General features: G+C 44.6%; 1 protein-coding gene and 2 long non-coding RNA genes across 19 annotated transcripts in view; 2 read left to right on the top strand and 1 right to left on the bottom strand.

The window, feature by feature from the left end:
• LOC118385508 (zinc finger MIZ domain-containing protein 2-like) overlaps positions 1-24,769 on the top strand; it is a 44,202-nt gene that overhangs the window by 15,566 nt on the left and 3,867 nt on the right. For 4 of the 17 annotated variants that reach the window (XM_052521547.1, XM_052521549.1, XM_052521548.1 and 1 more), the window contains 18 exons: positions 5,651-5,703; positions 5,884-5,972; positions 7,034-7,148; positions 7,526-7,716; positions 9,611-9,782; positions 10,350-10,598; positions 10,713-10,898; positions 11,552-11,641; positions 12,056-12,242; positions 14,102-14,243; positions 14,410-14,506; positions 15,525-15,677; positions 15,900-16,005; positions 16,136-16,293; positions 18,616-18,683; positions 18,790-18,858; positions 19,101-19,339; positions 19,416-19,531. In XM_052521547.1, the coding sequence (XP_052377507.1) occupies positions 5,651-5,703; positions 5,884-5,972; positions 7,034-7,148; positions 7,526-7,716; positions 9,611-9,782; positions 10,350-10,598; positions 10,713-10,898; positions 11,552-11,641; positions 12,056-12,242; positions 14,102-14,243; positions 14,410-14,506; positions 15,525-15,677; positions 15,900-16,005; positions 16,136-16,293; positions 18,616-18,683; positions 18,790-18,858; positions 19,101-19,339; positions 19,416-19,531 (2,480 nt within the window). Of the gene's footprint in view, positions 1-3,377; positions 3,674-3,977; positions 4,587-5,182; positions 5,365-5,650; positions 5,704-5,883; positions 5,973-7,033; positions 7,149-7,525; positions 7,717-9,610; positions 9,783-10,349; positions 10,599-10,712; positions 10,899-11,551; positions 11,642-12,055; positions 12,243-14,101; positions 14,244-14,409; positions 14,507-15,524; positions 15,678-15,899; positions 16,006-16,135; positions 16,294-18,615; positions 18,684-18,789; positions 18,859-19,100; positions 19,340-19,415; positions 19,532-24,769 lie in introns of those variants that run through there. The other 13 variants (XM_052521535.1, XM_052521544.1, XM_052521546.1 and 10 more) reach the window with 11 other exon arrangements.
• On the bottom strand, positions 598-3,514 carry LOC127930799 (uncharacterized). Its single transcript, XR_008139538.1, has 2 exons — positions 2,728-3,514; positions 598-2,547 (listed from the first exon to the last, which is right to left on the bottom strand). It is a non-coding gene; the product is annotated as an uncharacterized LOC127930799 (long non-coding RNA).
• Positions 16,481-18,025, top strand: LOC127930800 (uncharacterized). Its single transcript, XR_008139539.1, has 3 exons — positions 16,481-16,553; positions 17,361-17,414; positions 17,793-18,025. It is a non-coding gene; the product is annotated as an uncharacterized LOC127930800 (long non-coding RNA).

The raw sequence follows: 24,769 nt of genomic DNA, 5'->3' as shown, positions 1-24,769 counted from the left end.
TGGATCGGTGTGTCACAGCATCATCGGACTGAGCTTGTCGTCATTGCAGGCAATTTCAACGCTGAGCGTTACAGGGAAGACATCCTCCTCTCTCACGTGTTACCCTTCCTGCAGGCTCATTCTGACATGACTTTCCAGCATGACAATGCCACCAGCCACACTGCTCGTTCTGTGCGTGATTTCCTGCAAGACAGAAATGTCAGTGTTCTGCCATGGCCAGCGAAGAGCCCGGATCTCAATCCCATTGAGCACGACTGGCACCTGTTGGATCGGAGGGTGAGGGCTCGGGCCATTCCCCCCCCAGAAATGTCCGGGAACTTGCAGGTGCCTTGGTGAAAGAGTGGGGTAACATCTCCTAGCAAGAACTGGAAAATCTGGTGCAGTTCATGAGGAGGAGATTCACTGCAGTACTTAATGCAACTTAATGCACCAGATACTTTTGATGTTGACACCCCCTTGTTCCAGGACACATTATTCCATTTCTGTTAGTCACATGTCTGTGGAACTTGTTCAGTTGGTTTCCGTTGTTGAATCTTGTGTCCATACAAATATTTACACACATTAAATTTGCTGAAAATAAACGCAGTTGACAGTGAGGACATTTTCTTTGCTCAGTTTATTGGAGTGATCCAAATAGCTCACATAACCGTGGTTACCTATGTAACCTTCAATATCCCTATACACACCCTACCTTGTCACAACAACTGATTGGCTCAAACGCATTAAGAAAAGAAATTCCACACATTTAACTTTTTAAAAGCATTCCAGGTGACTACCTCATGAAGCTGGTTGAGAGATGGCCATGGGTGTGCAATGCTGTCATCAAGTCAAAGGGTGGCTACTCTAAAATATCTCAAATATAAAATTTAGTTTGATTTGTTTAACACTTTTTTGGGGGGGGGTGTACTACATTATTCCATATGTGTCATTTCATAGTATTGATGTCTTCACTGTTGTTCTACAATGTAGAAAATAGTAAAAATAAAGAAAAACCTTTAAATGTGTCAACTTTTGTGTGTATAGATATGTTTTTGATCCAGTCGGATAAACACACCAAACAACCTCCCTGACCACTCTGTTTTGTCTGCATGGTCGCAAAGCACACTGTTGCCTCGTTTTGTATCACATTCGTCGATGTGTGATAACTGGGGGGACAAAAATGTCAAATCAGAATCAGGCGTTATTAGTCTTTTTCGTAGTGGACACATTGTTTTACAGAGCAACAACCTCGGCTACACAAAACAAGTTTTGGTTTATTTCATTCTATTTACAAGTTGTCAATGTATTTGTTTTGTTTTGAGCGTTCCTGTCGATGTTGATTAAGGAGGGTACCTGGCCTGCACGCAAATGTAGGCTTTTATAAATGTGCCCATTTGATGGGGATCTGATAGTATTGTATTTCTGATTTTCTTAACTCACCGCCGAAAATGAGAATACATTTATTTTTCTTCACCTCAAATAGCAAGTAAATTAACTCTGTTTTTACATCCATTGAATGACAATAGTTCCTCAATGTAGCCTATTAGAAACATATTTTAGAGCTCTCTCCCTTTCAATAACCACTCCATTTGAAAGGGGGGAAAATGTCATGCTCTGATTTGGTGGAAATGTCATAAAATAGCGCCCCTCATCCCTCGCTCAAATACAGCTGTGTCTGTATGGAGCACAGTGGTGCAGAAAACTGAGGGTCCAGAATATTTCATACAATGTTGCAAGTTTGTTAGCATAAACTGGCTGGACCAAATTGATAATTTCATTTTCTTTGCAGACAGGCCATGCGTAGCCAATGCGATTTGTTCTATCAGGATATTTTCTACCTGCAGGCTTCAATGTCTTTGTTTGATTTGTAGGCTATTTGACATAGTTGGCAATAGAAGTTACTTTTAGATTTGCATAATTTTAATAAGGGGGAAAGGGAATAACTGAATGCATTGAACCAAAATGTCTTCCGAATTTAACCCAGCCCCGCTGAATCAGAGGTGCCGGTTGTTGCCTTATTCCACATCCACGTTACTGTCCCAAAGCTCTACCTGCCGACACTTTAGCCCAGGGGTCCCCAAACTTTTTCCTGTGAGGGCCACATAACTTTTCCCTTCTCTGATGGGGGGCCGGTGTCAGTTTGTAACAGAAAAAGTGTGACGATCGTAGGGGAGCTTAAAAAATGTATTGTTTTCCAGAAAGCCACACATAACCAAATAACCATTTCCAGGTTCTTTACAGAAAAAGGAAACAAATAATAACACTATTAATGAAATAAATAATAACTAAATAACCCTCTCTGAGTTCTTCACAGAAAAAACAGGAAATAAATAATAACTAAATAACTCTCTCTGGGTTCTTCATAGAAAAAAAGCCATGGAACATTAACTTTCTGTCGTGCCATGCACAATCTTAACAGATAAAAGTTCAGCTCAGTTGTCAGAGCAGAATCTCTCTGACACATATGAGCAGTCTCTTAAAGTCATTGTGTTCCTTCCTTATAATCCTTTTGTAGGTTCCAGTAGGCTTGTAGACACCGCTGTTTGCAGCTCTCTCTCATCAACTTCCCTGTGAAAACCACAAAAGAAGCAGGTTGAGAAACTGAACTAAGTGATACAGCACCTACACAGCACAATACATTTCACTACCAGTATGGTTGTAAAGATGGATTTTATCCCAGTAGATTTTATTATGATTATATTTGTTTATGCTCAGAATGACTCATTCAAGTCAGAAAAGTGAGCTTACCTGCTATGTATGTTCATCAGTGTGAACTGTGGGCCTGCATCTGGCTGGTGAGAAGTTGAATATCAGGTTCCATTCTAGTTACAGCTAGTCTCAAGCACTGATGCAAATGTTCATCTGTCAATCTTGATCTCATCGGGGTTTTCAGCAGTTTCATGCGAGAAAAGGTTTTCTCGCAGATATACGTGCTGCCAAAAACTGTGGACATTTTCATTGCGTGTTTTTTGATGTTTGGATATGTGTCGTTTGGGAGGGCGGCATAGAAGTCAATGAGACTGTTGGGCTTGAATGCGTCTTTCAGAACATCACAGTTCTGTAACTCAGCCAACTCAAACTGATATGAAGGCTGGGCTTCATCAATGTCGGCAACAAAGGGGTTCTGAAAAAGACGGATTTCTTTTGCATGAACATGTAGTTCACTGAATCGCACACCGAACTCCGCCTTCAGCATTTCCAGTGCTTCCACGCACTTTTCAGCTGGGAACGGGACCGCTGGGTTCTCTGTCGACAGGTTTTGGGTAGCAGGAAGATGGACGAAGTTGCGCTTTTTCACTTGTTCCAAAAGCAGCGCTAATTTCACCTCAAATGCTTTTATGTGTGAATACATGTCGCAAATGAGTTTCCCCTCGCCTTGTAGCTGCAAGTTAAGGCTGTTAAGTATTTCTGTCACGTCTGTTAAAAATGCGAGGTGCCATTTCCATTCTGGGTCGATCAGCTCTGGGACCGTTTTGTTTTGATTTCTTCAACGCGTCTGGTGATTGTACTCGCCGACAGACTTACGGCATTAAATGCATCTTTCTTCTCGGGACACACCTCCTCCGCGACAGCATCCATACATTTCTTAACAAACTCTCCGTCAGTGAAAGGCTTACCGCTTCTTGCTATCAGTTTAGCAACCCGAAAGCTGGCCCGAACGGATGCCTGGTTCAGCTGAGCTTGGCGTACAAATGTATTCTGCTGAGATAGTAGTCCACTTTTTAGCTTTGAGAGTTTGTCTGCTCGTATTTGGCATTGCAAGCTATCGTACTTGTCTTTGTGACGGGATTCATAGTGTCGGCGAAGATTGTATTCTTTGAATACCGCCACCGTCTCTTGACAGATGAGACAAACAGCCTTTTCTTTGCATTGAACAAAAAAATAATCGTTTGCCCACTGCAGGTTAAATACCCTGCATTCTGAATCAATTTTTCTCTTACCTAACCTTTTCGCCATTATTCCGTTCTCTCTTTGACAGGGATTTTTTTTCTGGAGGCCAAATAGGAAAAAAATTCGATAGCGTCTCTGGTATTGTTCAGAGGGCCGGGCCAAATGTGCTGACGGGCCGTATCCGGCCCGCGGGCCGTAGTTTGGTGACCACTGCTTTAGCCTGTCAATTAGCGGAGTTTCGTAAAAAACACAACTATGGACTTTTCCCTCATAGGACTTTACTCTGAGATGAAGCGTAATTTACTGCGAAACAGAGAGCGGGATGGAGAGGGTGATTGAGGGGAAATTGTGTTGAAAGCCTGTGATCTCTCGGCAGTTAACGAGCTGTATGTGTGTCAGGGTTTCTATGAGTAAAATGTTGCGCCAGACACACGCAACGTGTGCATTCAACGAATTCTGTTGCGCAATTTTAGAGATTAGAATATCTGTCCACGTTTACTTTTCCCCAGCCAACAAGAGTAAGGAACAGGAAAATCACGAGCCGATGTCAATGTCGGTCTACCATCCCCCATAGTAGAAACATGTATATATTCTATTGGTTAGCTTGCTGCTCTGTGCGAGGAAGAAATAACCTATTCAAACAAACTCTGGACAGTTTTAGGACGATGGAGCCCATATTCATACAACCAGTGAGCTAAGTAAAACAAAACGAAAACGTAAGAAGCAATGAGGCTCATGCAACAGATCAGAACATTTAGCTTAAAATGTTGATAAACTGTTATTTATTCACATTATGAGCGCAGCGGTGTGCGCAAGTGTTGGCACAAGGCAGTAAATTGGCTACGCATAAATGTTAGTTCCATAATGCAATTAGCGGGACAACTTTGTCAAAAGCGCACGGCATGCGAGCTGTTTCATGAGACTGAGATTAAAATATCTGTTTAGAAATGTGGATAAAGGGGAGCTCTAAAGGTGCGACAACTAGCATGGGTTTCTAATATGACTAGGATTGTGCCTTTGGCTACTGGACAATGGAAGTTGCTTTGAAAACCAATAGAACACGAGAGAAATAGGCTATACTGGTTTCAATGGCATTCTCCAGCCTATAAAATAATTTCCTTCACGTTTGGTTGTATTTTGTCTAGGCTACTTTGAAGCAAGGTAAGCCATGCCTCATAACGTGTAGTAAAACGTTCAGGTTTCAAACAAGTATGCTTTGAAAATGCATACTTCCCCCAGCCCATTGCAAAGTGTTGTGTGATGAGCTGAAGCCTGCCTACCTTTGCCTAAGCACTTGAATGGCAAATGGGAAGCGAGCTTCAATTACCAGTTGAGAAATAAAACTAGTAGCTCTCTTCAATCATGGCCATCAGTGTTTTTAACACACGATTGCGTTTAGAGTTGTTGCGCAATGAAGGGGCTAATAAAAGCACGTTTTATTCTCCAGCAGTAAACAAACCGTAGCAGCAGCGCTCGCACTACATCCATCGACTGGTATTTCAATCAATTAATAGGCAAAAATCTATTTTTTTTGCAATGGGATTTATTTTCTTCTCCCTGGCAATTGGCGGTGGCAATTTTATTTATCAGCTCTTAATATATTTTTTTGGGGGGGCCCAAAAGCCGGCTATTACGTGTGTAGGCAGCAGCTTCATTTGCTGTTCTCTTGAATTCCTGTAGAAATCAAAGAGCTAAATTTAGACCCTGCTGCCTGCCCCTCCCTATGAGAACCATTATGCCAGGCAGTAATAGGCTAACTCTTTCGCTCTCTCACACACAGACCAACAGACAGACCGAGATACACACAGAGCAGAAGCTAACGGGGAGAGGAAGGTAAGCGTGTGATGGTGGTGAAGTCACTGCTTCAGTTCAATACGATGAGTCGATCAGCTTTATGTACATGATATTGCTGATAACAAGAACATGATAATACATGGCATAATGAATAATTGCACAATTAAAATAATAAGAACACAACACAACATACCGTTTCAATACTTCTCTTTCTCTCAGGCTGCCTGTCAGGGTCTCGTTGATCCCCCCGTTCCTCCGATGAACCCCCTCAACTCCATGAAACCCGGTCTGCCTCCCACTCCGCACAGGTACACACACACACACACACACACACACACACACACACACACACACACACACACACACACACACACTCTGAATGACTCCGAGAGGAAGTGCTGAGTGCATTGTCCTCAGACAAATCGCTAGTTGTCTTCTGGTTGGCTTTCACCGCCCTCGCTATTAGCTGGGCTCTGGGACTCAATGGCTGCTGCTGGCGCTGGAGCGCTGGTTTCCTGTACCAGCGAGATTATGTCCTGTGATTTCAGTTGAGGGAGTGGAGGGTAACCTCAGCCCCCCCCACACACGTACATGTACACACTCAGGGGCCTCCTCTTGTCAGCAGGGCCCTTACCAGTTTCTACATGGCTGCTTTGTTGTTGTCATGGAAATGTTATGTAGTGGCCTCTTGAGGATGTGCTGTGGCACAAGTTGTTCAACACTTACAAAGAGTCCCACTAGTTTTCCTCTTCAACAAACAAATGGTCTAATGCAGGGGTTCCTAAAGTTTTCCACTCAGGCCTCCCTTCCAGCACTGTTCACACCCATCAAATATTCTAATGCAGGGGTTCCTAAAGTTTTCCACTCAGGCCTCCCTTCCAGCACTGTTCATGACACAAACTGTTCACACCCATCTTTTAATAGTCTTATATATGGGCTAAAATGACATGGGCTAGTTGATTTGGACATTTCTGACAATTTATAAATAACTCTAAGGTCTGCTATGACTAACACGATGAGGATGATACTAGTGTTTTCTACTAAAACCACTTTCAAGAGAAAGTTGAAATCTGCACTAATCTGAAAATAACTGTACAGGTGAGAGTACTATGGTATGTATACTTCCACCTACCAGGTATTTGCTTCCGCCTGATCTCGGATCAGCCCCCCCATGTTATTCATTTTGATTTAAAATGCAAAACTGATCCTAAATCAGCACCTGGATTCTGACATGCTTGAAGCACAAGGCCCGGGTCTTTCACGATCAGTGCAGATGGAGAGGAAGCCACATTCACTATTGAGATGCACCCTACTGCTGTACATGAATCCATCCCATAATGCCTTTGCTTCCTGGCTCTATCTTCCTTAGTGACGGTAACTTCCTGTATGACTCTGCCTCCTGGCAACAAGGCACCAATCAACAGCCAGGAGCACTCTCCGTGGTAACTACCGTCTGGGGCGTGACCAATCCCTCGCACAGCCAGGTAACAACCAGTCAATCATGGCTCTCATCCTTCCTTTCTCTCACCCATCCTTCATAACTGTCTCTAATCCATCATTCTATCATCCCCTCCTTTCAACCAGTCCATCTATTTATGTAACCTTGATTTATCAAGGAGAGCAAATATCTTTTGCCACGTTCCAGGTTGCCTACATAGCAGCTGTGCACCAAAACTCACAAGGCCTGAATGAAGTGTATAACTATCAGAGTCTGCATCAATGGTATTGCAATATATGACATGACATTCATTATATGTAAAGCTGTCAGTCTGGGATGTCACAACCTTTTTCTTCTTCACTAACACTTTACTGTTTCCACTACCTCCACTTTCTGTCCGCTTCCTGTGTTTTCCCCGTCTAGGTGTTTGGAGCGCCCATGGGTCCGGGCGGGAACTCTGGAGGTCACATGATGCAGAGCAGCAGTGGAGGTGGGGGGATGAGTCCCGGTATGAGCCACCAGTACCAGAGCTACGGGGATAAGGGCTACGGACAACCAGGCCTTTACGGCCGCCCCAACACCGCCTATAACCAAGCACCGCCATACGGGCAGAGGTAAACATCTTTTGACTAGTTGTTGTGGTATATGTTCACCAGGGTCTTGTTTATTGGGCACCAAACAGAGTGAAATGTAGACGTACTACCTGGGAAGTGTTCACTAGGCAGGAAATGGTAGAAAATGGACTGAAAGAGGGTCAGACTACTTGAACATACAGTCAGAAGTCATAAGTTTACATACACCTTAGCCAAATACATTTAAACTCGGTTTTTCACATTTCCTGACATTTAATCAGAGTAAAAATTCCCTGTTTAAGGTCAGTTAGGATCACCACTTTATTTTAATAATGTGAAATGTCAGAATAATAGTAGAGTGATTTATTTCAGCTTTTATTTCTTTCATCACATTCCCAGTGGGTCAGAAGTTTACATACACTCAATTAGTATTTGGTAGTATTGCTACCGGGTAGCCTTCCACAAGCATCCCACAATAAGTTGGGTGAATTTTGGCCCATTCCTCCTGTCAGAGCTGGTGTAACTGAGGCAGGTTTGTCGGCCTCCTTGCTCGCTCACGCTTTTTCAGTTCTGCCCACAAATGTTCTATAGGATTGAGGTCAGGGCTTTGTGATGGCCACTCCAATACCTTGACTTTGTTGTCCTTAAGCCACAACTTTGGAAGTATGCTTGGGGTCATTGTCCATTTGGAAGTCCCATTTGCAAGCAAGCTATAACTTCCTAACTGATGTCTTGAGATGTTGCTTCAATATATCCACACAATTGTCCTACCATTTATTTTGTGAAGTGCACCAGTCCCTCCTGCAACAAAGCACCCCCACAACATGATGCTGCCACCCACATGCTTCACGGTTGGGATGGTGTTCTTCGGCTTGCAAACCTCACCCTTTTGGCGGTTTTGGAGCAGTGGCTTCTTCCTTGCTGAGCGGCCTTTCAGGTTATGTCGAGCTAGGACTCGTTTTACTGTGGATATAGATACTTTTGTACCTGTTTACTCCAGCATCTTCACAAGGTCCTTTGCTGTTGTTCTGGGATTGAGTTGCACTTTTCACACCAAAGTGCGTTCATCTCTAGGTGACAGAATGCGTCTCCTTCCTGAGCGGTATGACGGCTGCGTGGTCCCATGGTGTTTATACTTGCGTACAATTGTTGGTACAGATGATCATGGTACCTTCAGGCATTTGGAAATTGCTCCCAAGGATGAACCATATTTGTGGAGGTCTACAACTATTTTTCTGAGGTCTTGGCTGATTTCTTTTGATTTTCCCATGATGTCAAGCAAAGAGATTGACCTTGAAATACATCCACAGGTACACCTCCGATTGACTCAAATGATGCTAATTAGCCTATCAGAAGCTTCTAAAGCCATGACATCATTTTCTGGAATTTTCCAAGCTGTTTAAAGGCACAGTCAACTTAGTGTATGTAAACTTCTGACCCACTGGAATTGTGATACAGTGAATTATAAGTGAAATAATCTGTCTGTAAACAATTGTTGGAAAAAGGACTTGTTTCATGCACAAAGTAGATGTCCTACTGACTTGCCGAGTGGTTGAAAAACTCCAACCTAAGTGTATGTAAACTTCCGACTTCAACTGTATATAAGAAACGCACGTTTTTGTTTGCAAACAATTTTGCTAAAGTTGTTCATTTTCATAGCCTGAATGACAACAACCCAGGGCTCCATTCAGTCGGTCACATGGGGATAATGTCAATTGCATTTAATTCATTCCTTACGTTCTCTCAATTTGCATCCTTTTCCAAAACCATTCGTTGAGAAGCTGAGGTCTTTCCCTTCTGACCTTCTCATCCAATGGGTCTGGAAAAGGAGGTGAGGAGAGAGGACTCAAGGAATCAAGGAAATGCCATTGTTTATAGTGCTTGACCTTGGGAGTGAGTTCCAAATAATTCTATCTCTCTGTCTGTGTATCTTTAGTTACTCTAATAATGGTGGTGGCGGAGGAGGTATGGGCCAACGCCCTCCCTCTGACTTCACCCAGGCTGCTGCCGCCGCGGTTGCTGCTGCCGCTGCCACGGCGACCGCCACTGCTACGGCTACTGTTGCTGCCATCCAGGAGAAGCAGAACCAGGAACTGAACTATGGCCAGGTATACGGCTACGCCGCCTTGTGTGAGCGCATGCGTGTTATAGTTGGGACGATAATTTGGGGTTTATCGTCCCAAGACCACAACATTTAGCTGATATCATTCACTAGCTCTGCCACACACACACACACACACACACACAACACACACTTCAGACTCCAGAGACATGGCTTTGATTAGAGAGAGAACATAAGTCTTTTCTAGCAGACTGTTGACACGTCTCTGTCTCTAGGAAGAGAAACCACACTGTAAATCCTACAAGGAGTCTTCCATCATTTCCTCTCCCTGACACAGTTTTGTGTATCAGGGTTGGTGTCAATTCTAATTGAAGTCACACATGATTTTCATGTAAAAATGCTAACACATTTCAAATAAATAGCTCCTCCTTTTCAGTTTGAGAATGAATTGAAAATATATGCACTTTTTTTCTACATTTGAATTGGAATGTCTGTTTACTTCCTGAATTAACTGACTTCAATTCGAACACCATTTCTGCCACTGGGTGTGTGTGCTCTGCATTTTTATAGCATCTAGCCTCTCCCCTCTTCTTCTCCTCTTTTCTCTCTTTAGATGGGTGGAGGCCCCTCCTACAGTACCCAATTCCTTTCCCACCAGGGCCCCCAGCAGGGTGGCCCCCGCGGCCCCCCGGGTATGAGCCCCAGTGGGATGGTCCAATCCCGGCCCGGGCAGCACCCCTCCATGGGGGGCATGGTGTACCCTTCGCACCCCTCCCAGGCTCAGGGCCAGAGGATGCCCCAGCAACACCCAGGCTACCCAGGAGGCCAACAACAAGGGCTCAAACGCCCCTACCAATCAGAGGTACAGAGCTGGAAAACACATGGGTGCTTGCAAACACACGAACACACTTCACATAAATTGTTTACTAGTTGACACACACTCATCCCTTCCATCTCTCCTCCGTCCCTCCCCCAGGGTTTCCCAGGGCAGCAACAGTATGGTTCAGGGGGGATGTCTCCGTACCACAGTGGCCAGCCCCTCCAGTATCCCCCTGGCCCCCAGCAGCACCAGCCCCAGTCCCCCTCGTACCACCCCAGCCAGCGTATGCCCCCGATGGGGCAGTACCAGCAAGGTCCACCCAATCCTGCACAGTACTACAAGGTAAGCAGGGAGACCACAAACACTAGTTAAATGAGCAATCAGCAGTTGCTACATACTTAAAAAACATTTGTTTCTTGAAGAACATAACTTCTAAATGCTCCACGGTCTTAGTTCAACTGTTATACCCCATCAAAACTCAAAATATACACTTGTTTTACTCCAATGTCTATAAACAAAGTAAATGTAAACAAACACTATATATCCTCAAAACTTGGTTAAAACTATAATTTTGATGTCATGGATGGTCAGTCCTTGCATCTATAGCGCTGTCTGTGAATTTGAGTGGTTATATTTCTCCAGCCCTCAGCTTTTAACAAAAAAATGCTTTATTGTTCCTACTGCTGATTGCAGCGTTAAGCTATGGATGTGTATTTCAAAGGATTATAGCCTTTTTAACACACTGCCAGTATGAACCCGGCTCCAAAGAGACTTCTCCCTGACATGTTTGTAGTGTAGAGACAGGATCTAGCATCAAATCTGACCAGGGCCTGTATTCACAAAGCGTCTCAGAATAGGAGTACTGATCTAGGATCAGTTTTGCCTGTTAATGTGTGTGTGTGTGTGTGTGTGTGTGTGTGTGTGTGTGTGTGTGTGTGTGTGTGTGTGTGTGTGTGTGTGTGTGTGTGTGTGTGTGTGTGTGTGTGTGTTTTCAGCAGGAGCAGCAGTATAATGAGCAGCAGGGTAACATGCCACCAGGAGCATCCGGAGGCTACAATGCCTTCACACAGGCTGCTGTCAATGCGGTAAGCCAACCTGGTGTGTGTGTGTGCGTGCCTTGGCAGTGTGGAGGAGAAGGTGCTTTTTGTTTCCATGACATTGTCCAGGCTTCTGTATGACCTTTGTGATTTTGGGGGTCCTTTGCAAATGTATTGTAATTTGTGGACCCAAATAAGCCACACGGGGTTTTTGTGTCCGCAAATTACGGATTGATACAAATGTTGATATCTGTTGACATATAAGTCCGTCAAACAAACTATGTCTGCACTCATGCCGAATGTGACATGTCCCAAAATGGTTAACTGGAGAACTTTTGATGGGACAAAAACCGACAATTGATTAATTCATGTACAATTTCATGTGTCCGTACGTCTTTGTGGCCCTAGCCTTATATAGGATGTTTTTCTATGTTTCAAATTCTCTCTCCCTCCCTCTTTCAGCAGGGTAGCCGGGTGATGCCGGGGTACCCCAGTTCTCCTCTGGGTGGTAACCCCACCCCTCCAATGACTCCGGGCAGCATGCCCCCCTACCTCTCCCCCGGTGGGCCAGGACCAGACACCAAGCCCCCCTACCTCCCCCAAGGCCCCGACGTCAAGCCCAACATCAACTCCCTTCAGCCCCCCACTGGTGAGACCCACTTACGTCAACACTCCTTTATGAAAGGCTCTATTCAACCTGTATCGCTGAAGTGTTACAGGTCGTCAAGCCCAACATCAACTCCCTGAACTTCTGCGATACGGATTGAAGAGAAATGTGTATCAGGGATCAGACCGGAGTCGTGTTCATTAGACGGCAAATGGAAGAACAAAGGACTGAAACGGGACTTGTCCAATAAGAAATCATTTTGTTGTTGCATTCCCTAATGTAGAGGACCTTGGGCCGAATGGGAAGGGACATTTTGTTGTTGCATTCCCTGATGTAGAGGACCCTGGGCCGACTGGGAAGGGACATTTTGTTGTTGCATTCCCTAATGTAGAGGACCCTGGGCCGACTGGGAAGGGACATTTTGTTGTTGCATTCCCTAATGTAGAGGACCCTGGGCCGACTGGGAAGGGACATTTTGTTGTTTCATTCCCTAATGTAGAGGACCCTGGGCCGACTGGGAAGGGACATTTTGTTGTTGCATTCCCTGATGTAGAGGACCCTGGGCCGACTGGGAAGGGACATTTTGTTGTTGCATTCCCTAATGTAGAGGACCCTGGGCCGAATGGGAAGTGACATTTTGTTGTTGCATTCCCTAATGTAGAGGACCCTGGGCCAAATGGGAAGGGACATTTTGTTGTTGCATTCCCTAATGTAGAGGACCCTGGGCCAAATGGGAAGGGACATTTTGTTGTTGCATTCCCTAATGTAGAGGACCCTGGGCCAAATGGGAAGGGACATTTTGTTGTTGCATTCCCTAATGTAGAGGACCCTGGGCCAAATGGGAAGGGACATTTTTTTGTTGCATTCCCTAATGTAGAGGACCCTGGGCCGAATGGGAAGGGACATTTTGTTGTTGCATTCCCTAATGTAGAGGACCCTGGGCCGAATGGGAAGGGACATTTTGTTGTTGCATTCCCTAATGTAGAGGACCCTGGGCCAAATGGGAAGGGACATTTTGTTGTTGCATTCCCTAATGTAGAGGACCCTGTCCGAATGGGAAGGGACATTTTGTTGTTGCATTCCCTAATGTAGAGGACCCTGGGCCCAATGGGAAGGGACATTTTGTTGTTGCATTCCCTAATGTAGAGGACCCTGGGCCGACTGGGAAGGGACATTTTGTTGTTGCATTCCCTAATATAGAGGACCCTGGGCCCAATGGGAAGGGACATTTTGTTGTTGCATTCCCTAATGTAGAGGACCCTGGGCCGACTGGGAAGGGACATTTTGTTGTTGCATTCCCTAATGTAGAGGACCCTGGCCAAATGGGAAGGGACATTTTGTTGTTGCATTCCCTAATGTAGAGGAGCCTGGGCCGAATGGGAAGGGACATTTTGTTGTTGCATTCCCTAATGTAGAGAGGACCCTGGGCCAAATGGGAAGGGACATTTTGTTGTTGCATTCCCTAATGTAGAGGACCCTGGGCCGAATGGGAAGGGACATTTTGTTGTTGCATTCCCTAATGTAGAGGACCCTGGCCGAATGGGAAGGGACATTTTGTTGTTGCATTCCCTAATGTAGAGGACCCTGGCCAAATGGGAAGGGACATTTTGTTGTTGCATTCCCTAATGTAGAGGACCCTGGGCCGAATGGGAAGGGACATTTTGTTGTTGCATTCCCTAATGTAGAGGACCCTGGGCCGAATGGGAAGGGACATTTTGTTGTTGCATTCCCTAATGTAGAGGACCCTGGCCGACTGGGAAGGGACATTTTGTTGTTGCATTCCCTAATGTAGAGGACCCTGGGCCGACTGGGAAGGGACATTTTGTTGTTGCATTCCCTAATGTAGAGGACCCTGGGCCGAATGCGTACTTTAAATACTCTCATCTCCCCCTCCCCTCCAGGTAACCCTAGCGACGACCTGCGTCTGACCTTCCCGGTGCGCGACGGCGTGGTGCTTGAGCCGTTCCGATTGGAGCATAACCTGGCGGTCAGCAACCATGCCTTCCAGCTGCGAGACTCCGTCTACAAGACCCTCATGATGAGGTCCGAGCCCACCGACTCAGCCAATCAAAGCGATCCAGTGTTTTAATACCATAGTTTGGATGTTTTCCATATTTATTAATCGACGATCCTGGTGTTTGTGTGTTTCTGTGTGTGTTTTCACTGTCTCTGCCTGTGTGGATCTGTTGACTGCATGTGTGCCCTCTAGGCCTGACCTGGAGCTGCAGTTTAAGTGTTATCACCATGAGGACAGACAGATGAACACTAACTGGCCCGCCTCCGTACAGGTACAATCACACTTACAGGTACCCACTCACACACACACACACACACACACACACACGCACACGCACACGCACACACACAGATGTAAATGCAGCATCAAACAAAACACAATATTACAGACCTTTCCCAAGATGTGGGTTTAGATGTATTTTTGGGGGGGGGACATACAACCTGATCTTTGTGTATTTACACAAACCCCTATCACAATGGGTTAGGCTGGGTTTACACTCCCCCAAGTGCTCTCACTGCTCTCTTGCGTAAAGTCACAAATTCTACCATGCACTGACATCTCTGTGTGGAGTCCTCTATACAGGTGGTGAAGTCATGAAGCCTTTAAAACTAGTGGAGAGCCAGCTTTATACCTGGGTTAGCAAAGTGATGACTATGAACGTGATTGGCTAGCCAGTTGAGTATTTCATTGGCTAGACAGGGTTGCGTTCAGGAGGGTGCAACATACTGAACGATTTAGGTAGAAAACAAATGTATTTATATAGCCCTTACATCAGCTGATATATCAAAGTGCTGTATAGAGGATCAATCGCATCAATAGAACTGAGGGTGGCAGGGTAGCCTAGTGGTTAGAGCATTGGACTAGTAACCGGAAGGTTGCAAGTTCAAATCCCCGAGCTGACAAGGTACAAATCTGTCGTTTTGCACCTGAACAGGCAGTTAACCCACTGTTCCTAGGCCGTCATTGAAAATAAGAATTTGTTCTTAACTGACTTGCCTGGTTAAATAAAGATAAAATAAAATAAACTCTACATCTCCATTCTACATGTCTTTTCTACACAATGTATTTCTATCTGAACATTCCACAATATTGCACCCTATGCTAAAGGTGGCCCAGGGCCTGTATTCACAATGGTCTCGAGTAGAAGTGCTGATCTAGGATTAATTGTGCCTTTTGAATCATAACAAATAAGATTATATGGACGGGGACGGGGGGCTGATCCTAGGTCAGAACTCCTACTCTGAGCCCAGTGTGACGACTGTGACTAGCCTGTTAGCCGATCCTCCATTCACCTGTCTGTCATGTAGGTGTCTGGTCCTTGCTTACAGGTGAGTGTGAACGCCACACCGCTCACCATCGAGAGGGGCGACAACAAGACGTCCCACAAGCCCCTCTACCTCAAGCAGGTGTGTCAGCCGGGACGCAACACCATCCAGATCACCGTCACCGCCTGCTGCTGCGTAAGTAGAACCAGACAGGCAAAAATGCTTTATGAAGTCCTTGTCTGGTTGCGTGCTGGTTGTATAATGATGTTTTGTTAAGTCTTCATCTGGTTTTGGTCTTTGATAGCAACCAAAATATCACCTCTTTCCCATATCTTTATCTTGTCCTGAAAAGGACATATTTACTAGTTTGTAATCCAATTTCTCTCTCTCTCTCTCTCTCTCTCTCACCCTCTCTAGTCCCACCTGTTTGTGTTGCAGCTGGTCCACAGGCCGTCAGTACGCTCGGTTCTTCAGGGATTAATGAAGAAGAGACTACTGCCTGCAGAGCACTGTGTCACTAAGAGTGAGTGGAACACACACGTCTGACTGACTGGTTGGTTCTCAGACTTCTTCTCACTGCAATTCTCACCTGTTCTCGTCCCTGCTCTCTTGTCTACTCCTCTCCCTCTCTCTCTTTCTCTCCCGCTCCTCAGTTAAGAGGAACTTCAGTAGCGGGACCATCCCCGGGACCCCAGGGCTGAACGGAGAGGACGGTGTGGAACAGACGGCAATCAAAGTCTCCCTGAAATGTCCTATCACCTTCAGGCGCATCCAGCTGCCTGCACGCGGACACGACTGTAGACACATACAGGTGAGAGACACAAATACACACCTGCATATCATCACTCTTAACATACAGGTGAGAGACACTCACAAATACACACCTGCATATCATCACTCTTAACATACAGGTGAGAGACACTCACAAATACACACCTGCATATCATCACTCTTAACATACAGGTGAGAGACACACGCACAAATACACACCTGCATATCATCACTCTTAACATACAGGTGAGAGACACACGCACAAATACACACGTGCATATCATCACTCTTAACATACAGGTGAGAGACACACGCACAAATACACACGTGCATATCATCACGCTTAACATACAGGTGAGAGACACACGCACAAATACACACGTGCATATCATCACTCTTTAACATATTGTGAGAGACACACGCACAAATACACACGTGCATATCATCACTCTTAACATACAGGTGAGAGACACACGCACAAATACACACGTGCATATCATCACTCTTTAACATATTGTGAGAGACACACGCACAAATACACACGTGCATATCATCACTATTAACATACAGGTGAGAGACACACGCACAAATACACACGTGCATATCATCACTATTAACATACAGGTGAGAGACACACGCACAAATACACACCTGCATATCATCACTCTTAACATACAGGTGAGAGACACACGCACAAATACACACGTGCATATCATCACTATTAACATACAGGTGAGAGACACACGCACAAATACACACCTGCATATCATCACTCTTAACATACAGGTGAGAGACACACGCACAAATACACACGTGCATATCATCACTCTTTAACATACAGGTGAGAGACACGCACAAATACACACCTGCATATCATCACTCTTAACATACAGGTGAGAGACACACGCACAAATACACACCTGCATATCATCACTCTTAACATATAGGTGAGAGACACGCACAAATACACACGTGCATATCATCACTCTTAACATACAGGTGAGAGACACACGCACAAATACACACGTGCATACCATCACTCTTTAACATACAGGTGAGAGACACGCACAAATACACACGTGCATACCATCACTCTTTAACATACAGGTGAGAGACACACGCACAAATACACACGTGCATATCATCACTCTTAACATACAGGTGAGAGACACGCACAAATACACACCTGCATATCATCACTCTTAACATACAGGTGAGAGACACACACACAAATACACACGTGCATATCATCACTATTAACATACAGGTGAGAGACACACGCACAAATACACACGTGCATATCATCACTCTTAACATACAGGTGAGAGACACACGCACAAATACACACCTGCATATCATCACTCTTAACATACAGGTGAGAGACACACGCACAAATACACACGTGCATATCATCACTCTTTAACATACAGGTGAGAGACACACGCACAAATACACACCTGCATATCATCACTCTTTAACATACAGGTGAGAGACACACGCACAAATACACACCTGCATATCATCACTCTTAACATACAGGTGAGAGACACACGCACAAATACACACGTGCATATCATCACTCTTAACATACAGGTGAGAGACACGCACAAATACACACCTGCATATCATCACTCTTAACATACAGGTGAGAGACACACGCACAAATACACACCTGCATATCATCACTCTTAACATACAGGTGAGAGACACACACACAAATACACACGTGCATATCATCACTATTAACATACAGGTGAGAGACACACGCACAAATACACACCTGCATATCATCACTCTTTAACATACAGGTGAGAGACACGCACAAATACACACGTGCATATCATCACTCTTTAACATACAGGTGAGAGACACACGCACAAATACACACCTGCATATCATCACTATTAACATACAGGTGAGAGACACACGCACAAATACACACCTGCATATCATCACTCTTTAACATACAGGTGAGAGACACACGCACAAATACACACGTGCATATCATCACTCTTTAACATACAGGTGAGAGACACACGCACAAATACACACGTGCATATCATCACTCTTTAACATACAGGTGAGAGACACACGCACAAATACACACGTGCATATCATCACTCTTTAACATACAGGTGAGAGACACACGCACAAATACACACGTGCATATCATCACTCTTAACATACAGGTGAGAGACACACGCACAAATACACACGTGCATATCATCACTCTTTAACATACAGGTGAGAGACACACGCACAAATACACACGTGCATATCATCACTCTTTAACATATTGTGAGAGACAAACGTGCGCACACACACACTAAACCTCTTTCTGTCTCTCTCTCTCTCTCGGCAGTGTTTTGACTTGGAGTCGTACCTGCAGTTGAACTGTGAGAGAGGGACCTGGCGATGCCCTGTGTGCAAGTATGTTAACGCAACAATTTCCACATCTTTTAGCATGCCTTATCTTTCCCATAGACAAAGACCTGTTGTTTTAGTCATCCGGACCATGTGTATCTCTCCCCCACAGTAAGACGGCGCTACTGGAGGGCCTAGAAGTGGACCAGTACATGCTGGGCATTCTAATATACATACAGAAGTAAGAGTCTGTCTGCAAATCCACTAGATGGGTATTTAAATCTGAGCCTGGAGGTCCGGAGCTCGCTGGTTTTCTGTTCTACCTGATAATTATTTGAACCCACCTGGTGTCGAGGGGAAGAATGAAAATCAACTGATTTTGCCTGCCCTACTATGTTCATATTTAGTTGTTCTTTAGCTTAACCATAATTAGGTCTACAGTTTGCCTTATCTTGCTCTTCCTTGTCTAACCTCTTCCCCCAGTTCGGACTATGAGGAGATCACCATTGACCCAGTGTGTGGCTGGAGGCCGGTGCCCGTCAAACCAGATATCCACATAAAGGAGGAAGCAGACGGACCGGTGTTAAAACGCTGCCGGACGGTCAGCCCCAGTCACATGATGATGCCCAGCGTCATGGAGATGATCGCTGCCCTGGGACCAGCCTCGCCCTACCAGGGTCAACCACCAGGGGGCAGGAACACACCTGACTACAGCAGCCAAGGTAGGGAGGAGACAGACAGATGCACGTGCGCACACACCCACACAAAAGTGTGCTTATATTTGTGTTGTTCATCCAGCAGGCACAGGATACTCCAGCCAATCAGGCTTCTCTGACTTCCCCAACACCCCTGGAACTCCCACCCTGAGAGACTTCACCTCCCCCGGGCCCCCTAACATCTACCAACAGGACCAGGTAACACACCCACAGATAGGCACACACTAATGCACAGACGCACAGGAAAACACTCACAGCGATAAACAGGCAGTAGTGCTGAGCTGAGCGATTAGTGCTTTTTGAGGTCGGTTCGATTATTTTAAAAAAGTGCACTTTTTAAAAATGTTTGGATTGAATGCTGTTACAACACAGAATAAAACAATTAATACAAGTCCCATGATGGTAGTGACTGCCCATTACTGCTTATTAACCATCATTTATTCACATTACTTTAATAAAATATTTCAGATACATTTGAGCTGATGTCTGACAATCACTTCGGCCTTCGTTTATGACTGCTGAGTACCAACTATCAATCACTTCGGCCTTCGTTTATGACTGCTGAGTACCAACTATCAATCACTTCGGCCTTCGTTTATGACTGCTGAGTACCAACTATCAATCACTTCGGCCTTCGTTTATGACTGCTGAGTACCAACTATCAATCACTTCGGCCTTCGTTTATGACTGCTGAGTACCAACTATCAATCACTTCGGCCTTCGTTTATGACTGCTGAGTACCAACTATCAATCACTTCGGCCTTCGTTTATGACTGCTGAGTACCAACTATCAATCACTTCGGCCTTCGTTTATGACTGCTGAGTACCAACTATCAATCACTTCGGCCTTCGTTTATGACTGCTGAGTACCAACTATCAATCACTTCGATCGTGTATTTTCAGGTAGAGATGCATCCCGAATCAACTGATCTCTATCTGCTGTATATTTTCTCTCTTTTACGTAGCAGGCGTAAAAGAAACAGACGGGACAAGTAGGCGGGCAATGGATACGTCATTATACGCTGGACAAAAATATAAACGCAACATGCAACAATTTCAAAGATTTTACTGTAAATAAGAATTTGTTATTAACTGACGTGCCTGGTAAAATAAAATAAAATAAATTACACACGTGCACCTTGTGCTGGGGACAATAAATCAGTCAATTTAAATAAATGCATTAGGCCCTAATTTACTTCTTTTTTTTTTATTTATTTAAGTAGGGGCGTGGATAAGAAAACCAGTCAGTATCTGGTGTGGCCACCATTTGCCTCATGCAGCATCTCCTTCGCATAGAATTGATCAGTCTTTTGATTGTTGCCTGTGGAATGTTGTCCCACTCGTCTTCAATGGCTGTGCAAAGTTGCTGGATATTGGCGGGAACTGGAACACGTTGTCGTACACATTTATCCAGAGCGTACTAAACATGCTTAATGGATGACTTTGCAGGCCATGGAAGAACTGGGACATTTTCAGCTTCCAGAAATTGTGTACAGATCCTTGCGACATGGGGCTGTGCATTACCATGCTGAAACATGAGGTGATGGCGGTGGATGAATGGCACTACAATGGTCCTCAGGATCTCGTCACGGTATTTCTCGGCATTCAAATTGCCATCGATAAAATGCAATTGTGTTCGTTGTCCGTAGCTTATGCCTGCCCATACCCGAATCCCTCTGCCACCATGGGGCACTCTGTACACAACGTTGAAACCCGGATTCATCCATGAGCACACTTCTCTAGCGTGCCAGTGGCCATCAATGGTGAGTATTTGCCCACTGAAGTCAGTTATGACGCTGAACTGCAGGTCAAGACCCTGGTGAGGACTAAGAGCATGCAGATGAGCTTCCATGAGATGGTGCAGAGATTCTTCGGTTGTGCAAACCCACAGTTTCATCAGCTTTCCCAGTGGCTGGTCTCAGATGATCCCGCAGGTGAAGAAGCTGGATGTGGAGGTCCTGGCCTGGCGTGGTTACACGTGGTCTGAGGTTGTGAGTCCGGTTGGACGTACTGTCTAATCCTCTAAAACGACGGAGGCGGCTTATGGTAGAGAAATGAGAAACTCTGGTGGACCTTGCCAATTTGAGCACTTCCTTAACTTGAGACATCGGTGGCATTGTGTTGTGACAAAGCGTAATATTTTAGTGGCCTTTTACTGTCCCCAGCACAAGGTGCACCTGTGTATTTTGTTATTTAACTTTTTATTTAACTAGCTAAGTCAGTTAAGAACAAATTCTTATTTACAATGACGGCCTACCAAAATGCAAAAGGCCTCCTGCGGGGATGGGGGCTGGGATTTAAAATATAAATGTGTTGAATTAAAAAAACAGGACAAAACACACATCACGACAAGAGACAATGGCAGCAAACATAACAACACAGCATGGTAGCAACAACATGGTAGCACAAAACAGGGTACAAACTCTATTGGGCACAGACATCAGCACAAAGGGCAAGAAGGTAGAGACGACAATATGTCATGCAAAGCAGCCACAACTGTCAGTGTCCGTGATTGAGTCTGAATGATCATGCTGTTTAATCAGCTTCTTGATGTGCCACACATCAAATCAAATGTATTTATATAGCCCTTCATACATCAAATGATATCTCAAAGTGCTATTCAGACACCCAGCCTAAAACCCCAAACAGCAAGCAATGCAGGTGGAGATTATAACAGAACATGGCCAAGATGTTCAAATGTTCATAAATGACCAGCATGGTCAAATAATAATAATCACAGTAGTTGTCGAGGGTGCAGCAAGTCAGCACCTCAGGAGTAAATGTCAGTTGACTTTTCATAGCCGATCATTAAGAGTATCTCTACCACTCCTGCTGTCTGTAGAGAGTTGAAAACAGGAGGTCTGGGACAGGTAGCACGTCCGGTGAACAGGTCAGGGCTCCATAGCCGATCATTAAGAGTATCTCTACCACTCCTGCTGTCTGTAGAGAGTTGAAAACAGGAGGTCTGGAACAGGTAGTACGTCCGGTGAACAGGTCAGGATTCCATAGCCGCAGGCAGAACAGTTGAAACTGGAGCAGCAGCACGGCCAGGTGGACTGGGGACAGCAAGGAGTCATCATGTGAGGCATGGTCCTAGGGCTCAGGTCCTCCGAGAGAAGAGAATTCGAGAGAGCATACTTAAATTCACACAGGACACCGGATAAGCCAGGAGAAGTACTCCAGATATAACAAACTGACCCTAGCCCCCCGACACAAACTACTGCAGCATAAATACTGGAGGCTGAGACAGGAGGGGTCAGGAGACACTGTGGCCCCATCTGATGATAGCCCCGGACAGGGCCAAACAGGAAAGATATAACCCCACCCACTTTGCCAAAGCACAGCCCCCACACCACTAGAGGGATATCTTCAACCACCAACGTATCATCCTGAGACAAGGACGAGTATAGCCCACAAAGATCTCCGCTACGGCACAACCCAAGGGAGTGGCACCAACCCAGACAGGAAGATCACATCAGTGACTCAACCCACTCAAGTGACGCACCCCTCCTAGGGATGGCATTAAAGAGCACCAGTAAGCCAGTGACTCAGCCCCTGTAATAGGGTTAGAGGCAGAGAATCCCAGTGGAGAGAGGGGAACCGGACAGTCAGAGACAGCAAGGGCGGTTCGTTGCTCCAGAGCCTTTCCGTTCACCTTCACACTTCTGGGCCAGACTACACTCAATCATATGACCCACTGAAGAGATGAGTCTTCAGTAAAGACTTAAAGGTTGAGACAGAGTCTGCGTCTCTCACATGGGTAGGCAGAACCATTCCATAAAAATGGAGCTCTATAGGAGAAAGCCCTGCCTCCAGCTGTTTGCTTAGAAATTTTAGGGACAATTAGGAGGCCTGCGTCTTGTGACCGTAGCGTACGTGTAGGTATGTACGGCAGGACTAAATCAGAGAGATGGGTAAGAGCAAGCCCATGTAATGCTTTGTAGGTTAGCAGTAAAACCTTGAAATCAGCCCTTGCCTTAACAGGAAGCCAGTGTAGGGAGGCTAGCACTGGAGTAATATGATAAAATGTTTTGGTTCTAGTCAGGATTCTAGCAGCCGTATTTAGCACTAACTGAAGTTTATTTAGTGCTTTATCCGGGTAGCTGGAAAGTAGAGCATTGCAGTAGTCTAACCTAGAAGTAACAAAAGCATGGATTCATTTTTCTGCATCATTTTTGGACAGAAAGTTTCTGATTTTTGCAATGTTACATAGATGGAAAAAAGCTGTCCTTGAAAGTCTTGATATGTTCTTCAAAAGAGAGATCAGGGTCCAGAGTAACGCCGAGGTCCTTCAGTTTCATTTGAGACGACTGTACAACCATCAAGATTAATTGTCAGATTCAACAGAAGATCTCTTTGTTTCTTGGGACCTAGAACAAGCATCTCTGTTTTGTCCGAGTTTAAAAGTAGAAAGTTTGCAGCCATCCACTTCCTTATGTCTGAAACACAGGCTTCTAGTGAGGGCAATTTTGGTCGATGTCAGGTGGATGGATTATTTTGGAAAAGTAGAAATGTTCACTAACAAGGATGTGCACAGAATTAGAGAAATTCGCACTTCTGGAACATTTCTGGTGTTTTTTATTTTTAAATATTTTTAAATATTTAAATAATTTTATTTCAGCTCATGAAACATGGAACCAAGACTTTACATGTTGCATTATTATTTTTGTTCAGTGTAGTTAATTATTGCGCTAAACTATGTAGAATAAAACCCCTTATTACATTGCAAAGTATGTAGAATAAAACCCCTTATTACATTGCAAAGTTGTGGCTTGATCTGATTTATGACTAGAGAAACTGCAGTTTTAGCTCACATAATAAAAAAATCTACATGGAATTCAAATAATTGAACAGACATTGGTCAATTAGTTGTTCAAAAAACAAGAAATAACTGAAATGTGGTTGATCAGCTCACCACAAACACATACAGTGACTCGGTTCAGGGGTCAATTCCATTTCTAGTCAGAGAAAGGGCACACATACAGGGCCAAAGTACTCACCTGATGTTCTTACATCAGGCTTCTCTTGTCTCTATAAAGAGACCTATCACTCCAAGTAGGTCACTTAAAAAATTAAAAATTAAAGTTTAATGGTGAACATGTGCAAATGGACTCTGGAGTACTCGGAAAGCATTGGCTACATTGTCATCCTCGATCAAGCACTTGAAATCTTTTTATTTATTTTGGAATTAGTTAAATTTCAAATGCAAATTAAGTTATCAAATAAAAGTATCTGTACTGAAATAAGTAAAACATACACATTTGTTCTTGTGTTGGGGACTGTGAACCAAACCACAATATTTTGGGTACCTCAGCTTCATTTGACTTCTTTACCTGGTATTTTAAATCCTGTGCATAAGAAACCCTAGTGATACATTCACTTAACCGAAGCATATAATTACACAGACGCATGAAATAATATATTTGCATGGATACT

The sequence above is a fragment of the Oncorhynchus keta genome, chromosome 6 (genome assembly GCF_023373465.1).
Source record: "Oncorhynchus keta strain PuntledgeMale-10-30-2019 chromosome 6, Oket_V2, whole genome shotgun sequence".
Taxonomy (NCBI): domain Eukaryota; kingdom Metazoa; phylum Chordata; class Actinopteri; order Salmoniformes; family Salmonidae; genus Oncorhynchus; species Oncorhynchus keta.
This window is presented reverse-complemented; position numbering and strand designations above follow the sequence as displayed.